The sequence below is a fragment of the Salvelinus namaycush genome, chromosome 21 (genome assembly GCF_016432855.1).
Source record: "Salvelinus namaycush isolate Seneca chromosome 21, SaNama_1.0, whole genome shotgun sequence".
Lineage (NCBI taxonomy): Eukaryota > Metazoa > Chordata > Actinopteri > Salmoniformes > Salmonidae > Salvelinus > Salvelinus namaycush.
This window is the reverse complement of record NC_052327.1, coordinates 54,427,880-54,445,244: the sequence shown is the minus strand read 5'-3', so window position 1 is coordinate 54,445,244 and position 17,365 is coordinate 54,427,880. Positions and strand designations below refer to the sequence as shown.

Below are 17,365 nucleotides of genomic sequence, written 5' to 3'. Positions count from 1 at the left end.
AATAGTCTCTCTCAAGGTTCTGTCATGCCAGCAAGACACAAGATCAACATACCAGCGATGGAGATCCTGTGTGGCTCAGTTTGGGTTCAATTCCCAAAGGAATCCCATACACATACTAAAAATATAAACACGTTTCACAGTAAATAGCCCATTGCCAAGCAACCAGAATCAAAGAGACCCCCCTTCAGTGTATAACACCTCTATTAGAGATGGTAGCCAGTGAACTGGAATACCCACACAACACGCCAGGCAGTACATTTTACATTTACATTTTAGTCATTTAGCAGACGCTCTTATCCAGAGCGACTTACAGTAGAGTGCATACATTTTATTACATTTTACATACTGAGACAAGGATATCCCTACCGGCCAAACCCTCCCTAACCCGGACGACGCTATGCCAATTGTGCGTCGCCCCACGGACCTCCCGGTTGCGGCCGGCTGCGACAGAGCCTGGGCGCGAACCCAGCCCAGCCTGGGCACGAACCCAGAGACTCTGGTGGCGCAGCTAGCACTGCGATGCAGTGCCCTAGACCACTGCGCCACCCGGGAGACCGTACAGTAGAACCCTGAGGCAACGTTCTGTTTCCATTACCCTCCTAGACAACACTATGGGACTTATATCAAAGTAAGTGGGTATGTCCTAAAAATGTACACTGTTGTTAGTTCTTTATCTGTGGTGTAGGTCCTACCTCGAAGGCATGCTGCTCCACGGTAGTGATGACGTCCTTGAACAGGATCTTGCTGGTCAGAGTGTGACCATGGTAGACTATAGGCTCTGCACTAGGACCGTCCCAGCAGTCAATCTCCAAACAACGACAACCTCTCCTCAGCGCACTGAGGACACAGAGAGATGGATGGACACAAGATGATTACTAGGAGGAGGAATGAGGACAGTTTACCAGCGACATACAGGCAACAACTGATAAAAGTAGATAATAGACCCAAACCTTATTTCTTTCCTAGTATATCACTCACACTGTTTTACAGGATATGAAAGTTCATTCTGCAGACCGGTCAAAGAAATTATGTTTTCGATTATGATTTGATTTCCAATTTTGCGTTATTCAGTACCAAAACGTTGAATGATTAATGAGTTAATAACCATCATATCAAAATGTATGGCCATTTAAAAGCACAGAAACAAAAAGGGAGGATTTCCTTCTGGCACACTAGCTACCATCTGCACAGACTTGTCACACTGAACGTACAGTAATATTGGTTTGATTCATTGTTGGTCTTTGTGTTCTTTACGCTCCTGATTCAGTTCTCCCTTTCCTCCCTTTGCTCCCCTGCAGGGCTAGACACAGAGTCCAGTCACCTCCCCGTTCTTTAGCTGTGTAAACCAGACCTCCCCTCCCCAGTCACCTCCCCTCCCAAGTCACCTCCCCTCCCAAGTCACCTCCCCTCCCAAGTCACCTCCCCTCCCTAGTCATCTCCCCTCCCCAGTCACCTCCCCTCCCCAGTCACCTCCCCGTTCATTAGCTGAGTGAACCAGGCCCACCCATCAGGCCCCCCCACCAGACATCCTCCCCAGTCACTCAATTAGAGGGCTTTACTACAGTCTATTACAGACGAGTGTGAGACAGGACTGCATCCCAAATGGCACCCTATTCCCTACATAGTGCACTACTTATGACCAGAACCTTCAAAAGTAGTGCACTATATAGGGAATAGGGTGTCATTTGGGATGCAGACATTGTATTAGACAGGAGTGAGAGAGTACTCTATATTATACACAGGGGAAAGACAGTATATTACAGCAGAGAGAGAGAGAGAGAGAGAGTACTCTACTGGTCTCAGAGGACCAATAATGGCCTAGTTCTGCTGCCATCAGCCCCTTCTCACTCAGTTCACCTCCTTTTTGTCCTTTAGTTAGCGGATGGAGAGGCTGCATTACTGAATATGAAGGAGAGACTAAGAGAGCAGACACTGCGGTTTGAGAGGAGAGGGTTTAATCTTTAAAGAACAGCAGTGGATATACAACCAGCAGAAGCCATTTCTTAACTAGTTGTATTACCTGACATAGGTAGTGTTATTACCTGACATAGGCAGTTGTAATTACCTGACATAGGTAGTGTTATTACCTGACATAGGCAGTTGTAATTACCTGACATAGGTAATGTTATTACCTGACATAGGCAGTTGTAATACCTGACATAGGCAGTGTTATTACCTGACATAGGCAGTTGTAATTACCTGACATAGGCAGTTGTAATTACCTGACATAGGTAGTGTTATTACCTGACATAGGCAGTTGTAATTACCTGACATAGCTAGTGTTATTACCTGACATAGGCAGTTGTAATTACCTGACATAGCTAGTGTTATTACCTGACATAGGCAGTTGTAATTACCTGGCATAGGTGGTGTTATTACCTGACATAGGCAGTTGTAATTACCTGACATAGGTAATGTTATTACCTGACAGGCAGTTGTAATACCTGACATAGGCAGTGTTATTACCTGACATAGGCAGTTGTTATTACCTGACATAGGCAGTTGTTATTACCTGACATAGGTAATGTTATTACCTGACAGGCAGTTGTAATACCTGACATAGGCAGTGTTATTACCTGACATAGGCAGTGTTATTACCTGACATAGGCAGTTGTAATTACCTGACATAGGTAGTGTTATTACCTGACATAGGCTGTTGTAATTACCTGACATAGGTAGTGTTATTACCTGACATAAGTCGTGTTATTACCTGACATAGGCCGTTGTTATTACCTGACATAGGCAGTTGTAATTACCTGACATAGGTAGTGTTATTACATGACATAGGCAGTTGTTATTACCTGACATAGGCAGTTGTAATTACCTGACATAAGTAGTGTTATTACCTGACATAGGTAGTGTTATTACCTGACATAGGCAGTTGTAATTACCTGACATAGGTAATGTTATTACCTGACATAGGCAGTTGTAATTACCTGACATAGGTAATGTTATTACCTGACATAGGCAGTTGTAATTACCTGACATAGGTAGTGTTATTACCTGACATAGGCTGTTGTAATTACCTGACATAGGTAGTGTTATTACCTGACATAAGTCGTGTTATTACCTGACATAGTCCGTTGTTATTACCTGACATAGGCAGTTGTAATTACCTGACATAGGTAGTGTTATTACATGACATAGGCAGTTGTTATTACCTGACATAGGCAGTTGTAATTACCTGACATAAGTAGTGTTATTACCTGACATAGGTAGTGTTATTACCTGACATAGGCAATTGTAATTACCTGACATAGGTAATGTTATTACCTGACATAGGCAGTTGTAATTACCTGACATAGGTAGTGTTATTACCTGACATAGGCAGTTGTAATACCTGACATAGGCAGTGTTATTACCTGACATAGGCAGTTGTAATTACCTGGCATAGGTGGTGTTATTACCTGACATAGGCAGTTGTAATTACCTGACATAGGTAATGTTATTACCTGACATAGGCAGTTGTAATACCTGACATAGGCAGTGTTATTACCTGACATAGGCAGTTGTAATTACCTGATATAGGCAGTTGTAATTACCTGACATAGGCAGTTGTAATTACCTGACATAGGCAGTTGTAATTACCTGACAAATGTAGTGTTATTACCTGACATAGGCATTTGTAATTACCTGACATAGGTAGTGTTATTACCTGACACAGGCAGTTGTAATTACCTGACATAAGTAGTGTTATTACCTGACATAGGCTGTTGTAATTACCTGACATAGGTAGTGTTATTACCTGACATAGGCTGTTGTAATTACCTGACATAGGTAGTGTTATTACCTGACATAGGCAGTTGTAATTACCTGACATAGGCAGTTGTAATTACCTGACATAGGCAGTTGTAATTACCTGACATAGGTAGTGTTATTACATGACATAGGCAGTTGTTATTACCTGACATAGGCCGTTGTAATTACCTGGCATAGGTAGTGTTAGTACCTGACATAGGCAGTTGTAATTACCTAACATAAGTAGTGTTATTACCTGACATAGGCAGTTGTAATTACCTGACATAGGTAGTGTTACTACCTGACATAGGCAGTTGTAATTACCTGATATAGGCGTCCAGGGTGCTCTTGCCGACCAGCTGGTCCCCGGTGAGGTAGGTGTTGTGAGAAGACGAGATGAAGTAGTGACACAGAGGCTGGTCCATATCCTGGTACACAGACGTGTGTATCTGGTCAAACACACTACAGTCTTTAGACTCCATGTATCTGTAGAATCCCTCGAATGTCATGGTTCTGTTCTCTCTAGCTGCCAGGGATACGCAGAGGTTGAGTTTTTTTTTTTTTAAATCAACAGAAAACAATCACTCAGTTGGATGTACTACTTTACTTGCATATGTACCGTGAGGACGTGAGGAGAGAAGGAAGTATTTGGAAGGTAAAAATCTGTCTTTCTGCCCCTGAACAAGGCAATTAACCCCTTGTTCCCCGGTAGGTTGTCATTGTAAATAAGAATTTATTCTTAACTGACTTGCCTAGTTAAAAAAAATAAAGGTTAAATAAATAAATAAATGTGACAATTAAGAAAGTGTCTTGTTGTGCTAGTCCACTGATGAGCTTGACTGTCTTCGTTTTATTTCCTGTCTCGTCATGTCAGACGGATGCCTCTATGCCTGTCGCAGCGTGGCATTTCTATGGTGCTGTTTGTATAGCGGCAGGAGATGCTAAAAAGACTTGTGTCTGTTCTAATCTGAAACAAGTGGTGTCATCACATGTGACTCAGCTGAGGCTAACAAAATGCCTGGTAGGGGTACAGTCATACATAACTACTGTACAGTCGTAGCCAAACGTTTTGAGAATGACACAAATATTAATTTTCACAGTCTGCTGCCTCAGTTTGTATGATGGCAATTTGCATATACTCCAGAATGTTATGAAGAGTGATCAGATGAATTGCAATTAATTGCAAATTCCCTCTTTGCCATGCAAATGAACTGAATCCCCAAAAAACATTTCCACTGCATTTCAGCTCTGTCACAAAAGGACCAGCTGACATCATGTCAGTGATTCTCTCGTTAACACAGGTGTTGATGAGGATAAGGCTGGAGATCACTCTGTCATGCTGATTGAGTTTGAATAACAGACTGGAAGCTTCAAAAGGAGGGTGGTGCTTGGAATCTTTGTTCTTCCTCTGTCAACCATGGTTACCTGCAAGGAAACATGTGCCATCATCATTGCTTTGCACAAAAAGGGCTTCACAGGCTAGGATATTGCTGCCAGTAAGATTGCACCTAAATCAACCATTTATCAGATCATCAAGAACTTCAAGGAGAGCGGTTCAATTGTTGTGAAGAAGGCTTCAGGGCGCCCAAGAAAGTCCAGCAAGCGCCAGGACCGTCTCCTAAAGTTGATTCAGCTGCGGGATCGGGGCACCACCAGTACAGAGCTTGCTCAGGAATGGCAGCAGGCCGGTGTGAGTGCATCTGCACGCACAGTGAGACTTTTGGAGGATGGCCTGGTGTCAAGAAGGGCAGCAAAGAAGCCACTTCTCTCCAGGAAAAACATCAGGGACAGACTGATATTCTGCAAAAGATACAGGGATTGGACTGCTGAGGACTGGGGTAAAGTCATTTTCTCTGATGAATCCCCTTTCCGATTGTTTGGGACATCCGGAAAAAGCTTGTCCGGAGAAGACAAGGTGAGCGCTACCATCAGTCCTGTGTCATGCCAACAGTAAAGCATCCTGAGACCATTCATGTGTGGGGTTGCTTCTCAGCTAAGGGAGTGGGCTCACTCACAATTTTGCCTAAGAACACAGCCATGAATAAAGAATGGTACCAACACATCCTCCGAGAGCAACTTCTCCCAACCATCCAGGAACAGTTTGGTGATGAACAATGCCTTTTCCAGCATGATGGAGCACCTTGCCATAAGGCAAAAGTGATAACTAAGTGGCTTGGGGAACAAAACATCGATATTTCGGGTCCATGGCCAGGAAACTCCCCAGACCTTAATCCCATTGAGAACTTGTGGTCAATTCTCAAGAGGTGGGTGAACAAACAGAAACCCACAAATTCTGACAAACTCCAAGCATTGATTATGCAAGAACGGGCTGCCATCAGTCAGGATGTGGCCCAGAAGTTAATTGACAACATGTCAGGGCGGATTGCAGAGGTCTTGAAAAAGAAGGGTCAACACTGCAAATATTGACTCTTTGCATCAACTTCATGTAATTGTCAATTAAAGCCTTTGACACTTATGAAATGCTTGTAATTATACTTCAGTATTCCATAGTAACATCTGACAAAAATATCTAAAGACACTGAAGCAGCAAACTTTGTGAAAATTAATATTTGTGTCATTCTCAAAACTTTTGGCCACGACTGTACTGTAACAATAAAAATGAGTAAAAGTGAACAAGGAAACCTAATTAATTGTGCATCATGATAGTACAGAACTGTACCAAGTCCCACCTCATCCCCTTTCACTCACCTGTCTCCTCAATCTCATATCTGTCAATCAAGCCCTCCGCTGTCTCCTGATTGGCTGCTGCCTCCATCTGCTCCATGTGTAGGAACCTGAGGAGAGCGGAGGCGGCCAGAGTATTCCTCCCGGAGGAGTAGCACTGGTAGATGTTCTGTATCTCTGACCTTCTGGAGGTGGGGGCCTTGTTCTTCTTCATTGTCCCCCAGCAAACAGAGTCCTCAAGCCCCCTGACCCAGGTCTCACCCTGGCCCCTGTGGAAACAAACCCGTTTGACTTCATTGTTTTTTCATCCTCAATGGTTTTTCATTTGTGCTATTGTTGTATTCGCGTGGCTGAGGTAACTTATTTTTTAAATTGTTAAATAAAATGCATTTCTTCTTTAAGACACAGTCCCCAAGAACCCACTGGGACATAGAAGGGACTCATAGTATACAGTTTATAATAGTTTACAGTTTATAATAGTTTACAGTTTATAATAGTTTACCGTTTACAATACTCATACTGTAGTTGACATAATCCTAGACCCTAAGGCTTTATCAAACTCTGATTACGACTAATGTGTTTTATGGAAACGCTTGAATGCTCACTGGGAATGGCATTGAGTGGAATGACATAGAGTGTAATGGCATTTTTCGCAGCACTGACTGTGACAAATAGCCAGCTATACTGCTTCAAAGGAACATGAAAAAAAGACAGGTGCCTCTATCGATTCCACTGACTGCAAAGTAGCACTCTTTCTCAATGATTTGGACCTGAAAATGTAATGCTGTGGGCACCAATCAAATGTGGGCTGACTGTTAATAGTACACACGGATTGGCTGTATTGAAGTGTCACTCTTCCGGGTGCAGATGTAACATGTACCTGAGCTGAGTGCTACACTAGGGTGTTATTTTTCTCTCCTCCGCTGACTCAGAAGAGGGGGATGACAGGGAATCAAGGGTGCTTGTTCTCAGAGAGGAATGCTCCCATCTCTTTCTCTTTCCTCAGACACGCAGGGGAGAACAGCCTGGGTGATTCTTCCTATCTGCTTGTCTCTCTCTCTCTCTCTCTCTCTCTCTCTCTCCCCCCTGCTTCCCTCTGTTCAGCAGCCCTTCAACATTTCAAACACATGCCTTACATACCGTTGTCTCAGCTCAGTGTGTGCTGTTCAGTGTGCTAGCATTGCCTCACACTGTAGTCTCCCACTGAGGATGTCATCGCCTCTGTGTGCTATAGGCCTACAAACCCGCCAGCACTGACAATCGTGTCGTTCACTTTTCATAACTGGGTATTTCACCACAGTTTCCCTGAGATTGTTTTATGTCTGTACATGGCAAGTAGTATCTACTGTTGTGAAAGTAGGGTTAGTAGTATCTACTGTTGTGAAAGTAGGGTTAGTAGTATCTACTGTTGTGAACGTAGGGTTAGTAGTATCTACTGTTGTGAAAGTAGGGTTAGTAGTATCTACTGTTGTGAAAGTAGGGTTAGTAGTATCTACTGTTGTGAACGTAGGGTTAGTAGTATCTACTGTTGTGAAAGTAGGGTTAGTAGTATCTACTGTTGTGAACGTAGGGTTAGTAGTATCTACTGTTGTGAACGTAGGGTTAGTAGTATCTACTGTTGTGAACGTAGGGTTAGTAGTATCTACTGTTGTGAAAGTAGGGTTAGTAGTATCTACTGTTGTGAACGTAGGGTTAGTAGTATCTACTGTTGTGAAAGTAGGGTTAGTAGTATCTACTGTTGTGAAAGTAGGGTTAGTAGTATCTACTGTTGTGAAAGTAGGGTTAGTAGTATCTACTGTTGTGAACGTAGGGTTAGTAGTATCTACTGTTGTGAACGTAGGGTTAGTAGTATCTACTGTTGTGAACGTAGGGTTAGTAGTATCTACTGTTGTGAAAGTAGGGTTAGTAGTATCTACTGTTGTGAACGTAGGGTTAGTAGTATCTACTGTTGTGAACGTAGGGTTAGTAGTATCTACTGTTGTGAACGTAGGGTTAGTAGTATCTACTGTTGTGAAAGTAGGGTTAGTAGTATCTACTGTTGTGAACGTAGGGTTAGTAGTATCTACTGTTGTGAACGTAGGGTTAGTAGTATCTACTGTTGTGAAAGTAGGGTTAGTAGTACCTACTGTTGTGAAAGTAGGGTTAGTAGTATCTACTGTTGTGAAAGTAGGGTTAGTAGTATCTACTGTTGTGAAAGTAGGGTTAGTAGTATCTACTGTTGTGAACGTAGGGTTAGTAGTATCTACTGTTGTGAACGTAGGGTTAGTAGTATCTACTGTTGTGAACGTAGGGTTAGTAGTATCTACTGTTGTGAAAGTAGGGTTAGTAGTATCTACTGTTGTGAACGTAGGGTTAGTAGTATCTACTGTTGTGAACGTAGGGTTAGTAGTATCTACTGTTGTGAACGTAGGGTTAGTAGTATCTACTGTTGTGAACGTAGGGTTAGTAGTATCTACTGTTGTGAAAGTAGGGTTAGTAGTATCTACTGTTGTGAAAGTAGGGTTAGTAGTATCTACTGTTGTGAACGTAGGGTTAGTAGTACCTACTGTTGTGAACGTAGGGTTAGTAGTATCTACTGTTGTGAACGTAGGGTTAGTAGTATCTACTGTTGTGAAAGTAGGGTTAGTAGTATCTACTGTTGTGAACGTAGGGTTAGTAGTATCTACTGTTGTGAACGTAGGGTTAGTAGTATCTACTGTTGTGAACGTAGGGTTAGTAGTATCTACTGTTGTGAACGTAGGGTTAGGGATAACAGACGGTACAACCTACCTTATGCTGATTCCTGTGGTTCGATAGCATGAACCACTCCCAGAAAACGACTCACCTAAGAAAGCGATGGAACACTAAGGGAATGGAATGTTTGGAACTGTTGCTGCCCTGGTGCTTGAGATATGTGTTCCGATTCTACGCTCTTCATTGTGATGTAAAAGAACACAACGTTCCATTACAATAGTTGGTGATGTCACAATGGGAGCTGTCATCTCTCTTCTTTCACAGAGATCAGAGACACGTTTCCTTGATGGCTTCCAAATAGTTTGGATTTCTTTGAACTTTCTGACAAACTCATTAAATCAACTTTTATTTTTGGTGCATGACACAAAACCACTCCCAACTTTTGTTTTTTCCCTTCCCCAGCGTGTGTAAATAATGTTTGGACAGAGCTTATTGAACACACTAGACTAGCCCACACTAGACTAGCCGTTTGGAGAGCCACACACTTTTGTGGAGGTGTGGATGGGTCACTGAACCGGTCCCATATGATAGACATCCCATTATACCAGATGTAGATACTAGTCATCACGCATCAAACATATCAAACCTATTGAAACCACATGTTTGACTACGTTCCGTTTATCAAAATAAAATCTAATTTTATTGGTCACATACACATGGTTAGCAGATGTTAATGCGAGTGTAGTGAAATGCTTGTGGCTTCTAGTTCCGACTATGCAGTAATATCTAACAAGTAATCTAACAAATTCACAACAACTACCTTATATATTAGTCCATTCCAGCCATTGCAATGAGCCCATCCTTCTATAGCTGCTCCCACCAGCTGCCACTGGGGCACATTCACAGCATGTTGATGAATAGTGAGTGAAAGGGATGGCACATTTCTGGTTAAAGGTGTTTCAGCTCCAGCATTTCTTCATAGCGCTCAGACATGGATTCCCCTGCTGCTGTGATTCAACTAGCAGACACTGGTCATAGCAAAGTCCCAGTTCTAGTCCCAGTCCTAGTCCCAGTCCTACTCCCAGTCCTAGTCCCAGTCCTAGTCCCAGTCCTAGTCCCAGTCCTACTCCCAGTCCTAGTCCCAGTCCTACTCCCAGTCCTAGTCCCAGTCCTAGTCCCAGTCCTAGTCCCAGTCCTAGTCCCAGTCCTAGTCCTAGTCCCAGTCCTAGTCCCAGTCCCAGTCCCAGTCCTAGTCCTAGTCCTACTCCCAGTCCTACTCCCAGTCCTAGTCCCAGTCCTACTCCCAGTCCTAGTCCCAGTCCTAGTCCCAGTCCTAGTCCTAGTCCTAGTCCCAGTCCTAGTCCCAGTCCAAGTCCCAGTCCTACTCCCAGTCCTACTCCCAGTCCTACTCCCAGTCCTACTCCCAGTCCTAGTCCCAGTCCTAGTCCCAGTCCTAGTCCCAGTCCTAGTCCCAGTCCAAGTCCCAGTCCCAGTCCCAGTCCTAGTCCCAGTCCAAGTCCCAGTCCTACTCCCAGTCCTACTCCCAGTCCTAGTCCCAGTCCTAGTCCCAGTCCTAGTCCCAGTCCTAGTCCCAGTCCTAGTCCCAGTCCAAGTCCCAGTCCTACTCCCAGTCCTAGTCCCAGTCCTACTCCCAGTCCTAGTCCCAGTCCTAGTCCCAGTCCTAGTCCCAGTCCTAGTCCCAGTCCTAGTCCCAGTCCTAGTCCTAGTTCCAGTCCCAGTCCTAGTTCCAGTCCTAGTCCCAGTCCCAGTTCCAGTCCTAGTCCCAGTCCATGTCCCAGTCCATGTCCCAGTCCATGTCCCAGTACCAGTCCAAGTCCCAGTCCTAGTCCCAGTCCTAGTCCTAGTTCGTCCTAGACCTAGTCCCAATCCAAGTCCCAGTCCCAGTCCCAGTCCCAGTCCAAGTTCCAGTCCTAGTCCCAGTCCAAGTTCCAGTCCTAGTCCTAGTCCTAGTCCCAGTCCTAGTCCATGTCCCAGTACCAGTCCAAGTCCCAGTCCTAGTCCCAGTCCTAGTCCTAGTTCGTCCTAGACCTAGTCCCAATCCAAGTCCCAGTCCCAGTCCCAGTCCAAGTTCCAGTCCTAGTCCCAGTCCCAGTCCCAGTCCTAGTCCTAGTCCTAGTCCTAGTCCCAGTCCCAGTCCTAGTCCCAGTCCCAGTCCCAGTCCTAATCCCAGTCCCAGTGTGGCACAGTTAGGGTGAGTCCCAAATGGCACCCTATTCCCTATATAGTGCCCCACTGCAGACCAGAGCCCTATTCCCTATATAGTGCCCTATTGCAGACCAGAGCCCTATTCCCTATATATAGTGCATTACTTTTGAGGTCAATGTGGGGAATCGTTTTAATATAGTATTTAAAGAGCAGGTTGGCATTTATTGTCATGAATCTTGCCCTGGAGGCATCTCTGCAGAGTGGTCACAAAGCTGGCAGAGGCACAAAGTCATAAAATCTGATTTTAAACCTAACTGTTACAGGTCTGAGGCATAAAACCAAGAAAACAGATCATGTGTTCCTGTAAAACAGGAGAAATAATGAGACAGAGAAAATTTGGCTTGTGTCGTGAAATCTTCTCTCAGTTGAATTTAATAAAACATTTATAAAGGTGCAACAGGGTCAATTATATTACTTCACATTATCATGAATTCTCAATATCCGTACAAAAAAATAACTATAGTAAAAAAAAGTACATTCCCACCTTTTTCCATTCCATATTCAGTCCCATTAACCAATACACAACTATAGCTATTGCTATCCAATAAGAACAGTACCTAGTACGTTAAACAACCAGTGACGACCCGTCATTCAGGGCAGGCAGGGCAGTTTTTTGGGGGGGGGGGGGGCTTGCCTGTTTGGCATGTTATTTTGGCATTAACACGTGTCACATATCAGTTTGCAAACAATGTAAAAAAAAGAAAATACATATCATTGAGTTTATAAAGCCGCATACTAACATGGTCTCTCTTTTGTTTTCTTGAGTAAGGCAGCTCCAAAATGCAGGTGTTTCAGACTAGCTCAGTGCTTTCTGTGGCGGTGGAAATACGGAGCGTTGCGCCGTGATTGGCTCAGTGTTCTGTCACACATGGAGACACTACGTCACCACCAAGTCTAAGGGCAGAGCTAGAAAATTCAAGCCCCTTGGGTGCTGCCATAGAGTTACATTAGATGTGCCCATCCAAGAAGGCTCATGGTCATTGGCCACAGATAAAATTACGTCAAATCCCGTTATGTGTACAGAAGCTTTGATTGGACTGATCATGTCAACCTCATACTTTAAAAATCGTAAGTTATATTGACTACGTCTGTCCTAGCGCGCTCATTAGTGTCTTTAATAGAAATTATGGATTGCCTCTTATCTGCTCGTCGTCCCCTTATGCCGTAGTTTGTACATCTCGATTGGCATTAGAAACCATATTTGTTTAAGCAAGTCAGCCATATCAGCTATGTTTTTTTAAAAAGCAGTAAATGAGGCTGAATGAATTGTTTCGCTGCCAGACAAGGCTCCGCTGATAGCCAGGTGTAGCGGTGGTAAGATGTTGGGACTCTATTGTTGGGACAGCTTTATGTAGAGGCCCTAACAGTTTGTGGGCACCGTTTGTCACCGTTATAGTGCAATTCATGTATTGTTTAGTGTTGCATTGTGTTGTGTAGTGACTTTGCTGCCATGCATCCCACATGTTTGTTTTTGCCCCACCAAGATTTACATGCTAAAATCACCAATGAAAATCACCAATCTGTATATTTGTCCAACACATCTCGAAAGATGACCCACTATAGTAATGTAATTAAACATGCTACTCAAAGCTCGGAGGTTTGTGGTATCATTACAAACTGGATGGTTCGAGCCCTGAATGCTGATTGGCTGACAGCCGTGGTATATCAGACCGTATACCTCAGGTATGACAAAATATGTATTTTTACTGCTCTGATTACGTTGGTAACCAGTTTATAATAGCAATAAGGCACCTCGGGGGTTTGTGGTATATGGCCAATATACCACGGCTAAGGGCTGTGTCCAGGCACTCCTCGTTGTGTCGTGCTTAAGAACAGCCCAGCCATGGTATATTCACCATATACCGTACCAAACCCCTCGGGCCTTATTGCTTAAATATACCACGGCTAAGGGCTGTTCTTTCGCGTCGTGCCTAAAATTTGGCTTACATCAGTTGAATGAAGAAGTGAGGTCACGATCCCTGTGAAAAGGTCACCAACCATCAGATCTACTGGCGCCATCTAGTGGTACCAACACATTTCAGTGCATGTCAATGCAGAAGCTTGGAGGACTGTCAAATAAAGAAAAAGTAATAGACTCAAAATAATAAAATCATTCTTTCAAATCAAAATCAATAATCACAAAACTGTGACCATACATTTTGTGTGCGTCACATAACCCTAACTTTAACCACACTGCTAACCATAATGCCAAACCCTAACGTTTAAATTAATACCAAACAACAATTTTTTTGTTTTCATTAATTGTTACAATAGAGCCAATTTCGACTATGCAGCTGGCGCACCTAGCACAAATCGCTCAGTTCTGCTTCCAAGATTCATGATAATAAACGTCAACCTGCTTTTAAAGACGAGAGGAAATTGCCCTCATAAATCAAATATAATCAAATATGAAGCCATTAATTTCTTCAGGCTTATGGAGGTTCCCTATAAAAACTGTATAAGAGAATTATTAAACATGTACAGTGGCCCAGAGAGAACACATAGAGCTGACGACACTCTCACTCACGTCAGAGACAGTGGGTCAATGCAAACAGTGGTGGTGTACAAGGTGGGAGTTAGACAGTCCTATACTATACAATTTTCTATTATAATATATTATACTATACTTTACTACACTACATTATACTATATTACTATATTATACTGCACTATATTCAACTATAGTATACTATGCTATACTTTACTATGCTATACTTTACTAGATTATACTATACTTTACTATATTATATTATACCATATTATACTTTACCATATTATACTATACTATATTTTACTATACTATATTATACTATACTGCACTATACTATAATATACGTTACGTTACCTTACTTTACTATACTATACTATATTATGCGCTACTATGTTATATTACACGGTACTATACTGTACTACACTACCATACTTAACTATACTATGCCACACACAACAGTATACTATACTGTAGTATAGTATACTATATTACACAACACGTTGCTATGCTATACTATACTTCACCACACTACACTGTACTATATTATACCATACTATACTATACTTTGCGATACCATACTATACTGTATTATACCATACAATACTTCACTATACCATGCTACACTGTACTGTATTATACTATACAATATTATACTATTCTATACTATAATATACCGCATTATGCTATACTATAGTATGCTATACTATACTATACTACAGTATACTATACTTTACTATAATATACTTCGCCATACTTTGTTATGCTATCTATACTATATTATACTTTACTTCACTATACTACGCTATACTTTATTATACCATACTTTACTATACTATACTGTACTATACTATAGTATACTATATTATATTTTATTATGCCATACTATATTATACTATACTATACTGTGCTATACCATATTATACTATACTGTACCATATTATACTATACTATATTTTACTATACTATATATATTTTTTTCACCTTTATTTAACCAGGTAGGTTAGTTGAGAACAAGTTCTCATTTGCAACTGCGACCTGGCGACATATTATACTATACTGTACTATATTTAAACTATACTATATTATACTAAACTATACTTTGCTATACAATACTATACAATATTATGCTATACTATATTATACTACACTATACTGCACTTTACGATATTATACTATACTTTCCTATACTATATTATACCATATTATACTATGCTACACTATACTATACTATGCTATTCTTTACTTTACTATACTGTAATATACTGTACTACATTATACTATACTATGCGACACTATACTTTGTTATACTTTACTATACTATAGGATTGACCTGTGCAAGCTTTATCACCTGACTAGAGACTGAGCTGTCTGGAAGCACAAAAGGATCAAAGCTGCTATGCTGTAGAAACACTTCATAAACGCGTGCTTCATAAACGTGCCCGCTGCGCTAGGAGAGCTGTGCTGTTATAAACTATAAATCACACGCACGCACACACACACACACATTCTGTAATCCATAGACTTCATTTAATAGGAGACAATTTTACGGTGGGGTTGAGGAGAGAGAGAGAGTGTGGGTGTGTATGGGGCGGGGGGGGGGGGGGTGCATAGCATTGCTAGATATAAGTGCTTCATGAATATAGAGCATGTTTAGATACATGTATATGGCTTGTCTCCTCTCCTGCTCTCAGATTTACAATCTGGAGACACCAAAAACGCTCAGACATAGCAAGGATATTGTCTAGTTGTCGAGAAGGGGGGTGTGTGTGTGTGTGTGTGTGTGTGTGTGTGTGTGTGTGCGTGCGTGCGTGCGTGCGTGCGTGCGTGCGTGCGTGCGTGCGTGCGTGCGTGCGTGCGTGCGTGCGTGCGTGCGTGCGTGCGTGCGTGCGTGCGTGCGTGCGTGCGTGCGTGCGTGCGTGCGTGCGTGCGTGCGTGCGTGCGTGCGTGCGTGCGTGCGTGCGTGCGTGCGTGCGCGCGCGCGCGCGCGTGCGTGTGTGCGCGTGCGTATGCGTGTGTGTGTGTGTGTGTTGGACTACACAACACTGGATGGGGAAGGCCAGCACGTCAACACCTCACTGTCCTGTTGGGAATCAGGGGCTATGTACAACAGAAGGACACATAAGGATACTGACGAAGCCTAATGATGACAAAGTGCCTGAACGCAGAGTTAATGTGCCAGATTAAAGAGGGGAGCCATATAAATGACGCAATTAAGTGAAAATTAATTTGAGCAAGCTAAAGCTATAAGACGTGAAATACTTTTTCTTATCTGTTTAATGGATGCTGCCTGATGGTGAAAATATTGGAGAGAGAGATGAGACGTAGAATATATATTAAATAGAGGTATTGATGACTATCAATGATTTTGATATGAAGTGGATGCTGAAATGCAACTAACATACTCACATGTGATTACTATGCATCAGCTTCTATGCATCAGATTCTATGCACTGGGACTAAACACCTCCCTCTGCAACTGGATCCTGGACTTCCTGACGGTCCGCTGCCAGGTGGTGAGGGTAGGTAACAACACGTCCGCCACGCTGATCCTCAACACAGGGGCCCCTCAGGGGTGCGTGCTCAGTCCCCTCCTGTACTCCCTGTTCACTAATGACTGCATGGCCAGGCACGACTCCAACACCATCATTCAATTTCCCGATGACACAACAGTGGTAGGCCTGATCACCGACAACGACGCAACAGCCTATAGGGAGAAGGTCAAAGACCTGACCGTGGGGTGCCAGGACAACAACCTCTCCCTCAACGTGATCAAGACAAAGGAGATGATTGTGGACTGCAGGAAAAAGAGAACCGAGCACGCCCCCATTCACATTGACGGGGCTGCAGTGGAGCAGGTTGAGAGCTTCAAGTTCCTTGGTGTCCACATCACCAACAAACTGACATGGTCAAAGCACACCAAGGGCACGACAAAACGTATTCACCCTCAGACTAAAAAGATTTGCCATGGGTCCTCAGATCCTCAAAAGGTTCTACAGCTGCACCATTGAGAGCATCCTGACTTGTTGCATCACTGCCTGGTATGGCAACTCCGACCGCAAGGCACTACAGAGGGTAGTGCGAACGGCCCAGTACATCACCGGGGCCAAGCTTCCTGCCATCCAGGACCTCTATACCAGGCGGTGTCAGAAGAAGACCCTAAAAATTGTCAGACCCCAGCCACCCTAGTCATAGACTGTTCTCTCTGCTACCGCACGGCAAGTGGTACCGGAACGCCAAGTCTAGGTCCAAGAGGCTTCTAAACAGCTTCTTCCCTAAGCCATAAGACTCCTGAATATCTAGTCAAATGGCTACCCAGACTATTTTCAGTGCCCCCCCCCCTCACCCCTCTTTACACCACTGCTACTCTCTGTTGTCATCTATGCATAGTCACTTTAATAACTCTACCTACATGTACATACTACCTCAACTAACCGGTGGCCCCGCACATTGACTCTGTACCGGTACCCCCCTGTATATAGTCTCGCTATTGTTATTTTACTGCTGCTCTTTAATTACTTGTTACTTTTATCTCTTATTCTTACCCTTATTTTT

At 43.1% G+C, this 17,365-nt stretch overlaps 1 protein-coding gene across 1 annotated transcript in view; it reads right to left on the bottom strand.

Moving 5' to 3' along the window:
• Nucleotides 1-6,637, bottom strand: part of LOC120066503 (1-phosphatidylinositol 4,5-bisphosphate phosphodiesterase zeta-1-like) — a 48,974-nt gene extending 42,337 nt beyond the window's left edge. Inside the window, 3 exon segments of the mRNA XM_039017917.1 lie at nt 693-837; nt 4,063-4,264; nt 6,448-6,637. Of these exon segments, the coding sequence (XP_038873845.1) occupies nt 693-837; nt 4,063-4,264; nt 6,448-6,637 (537 nt within the window).
• Nucleotides 6,638-17,365: the final 10,728 nt, after the last annotated feature.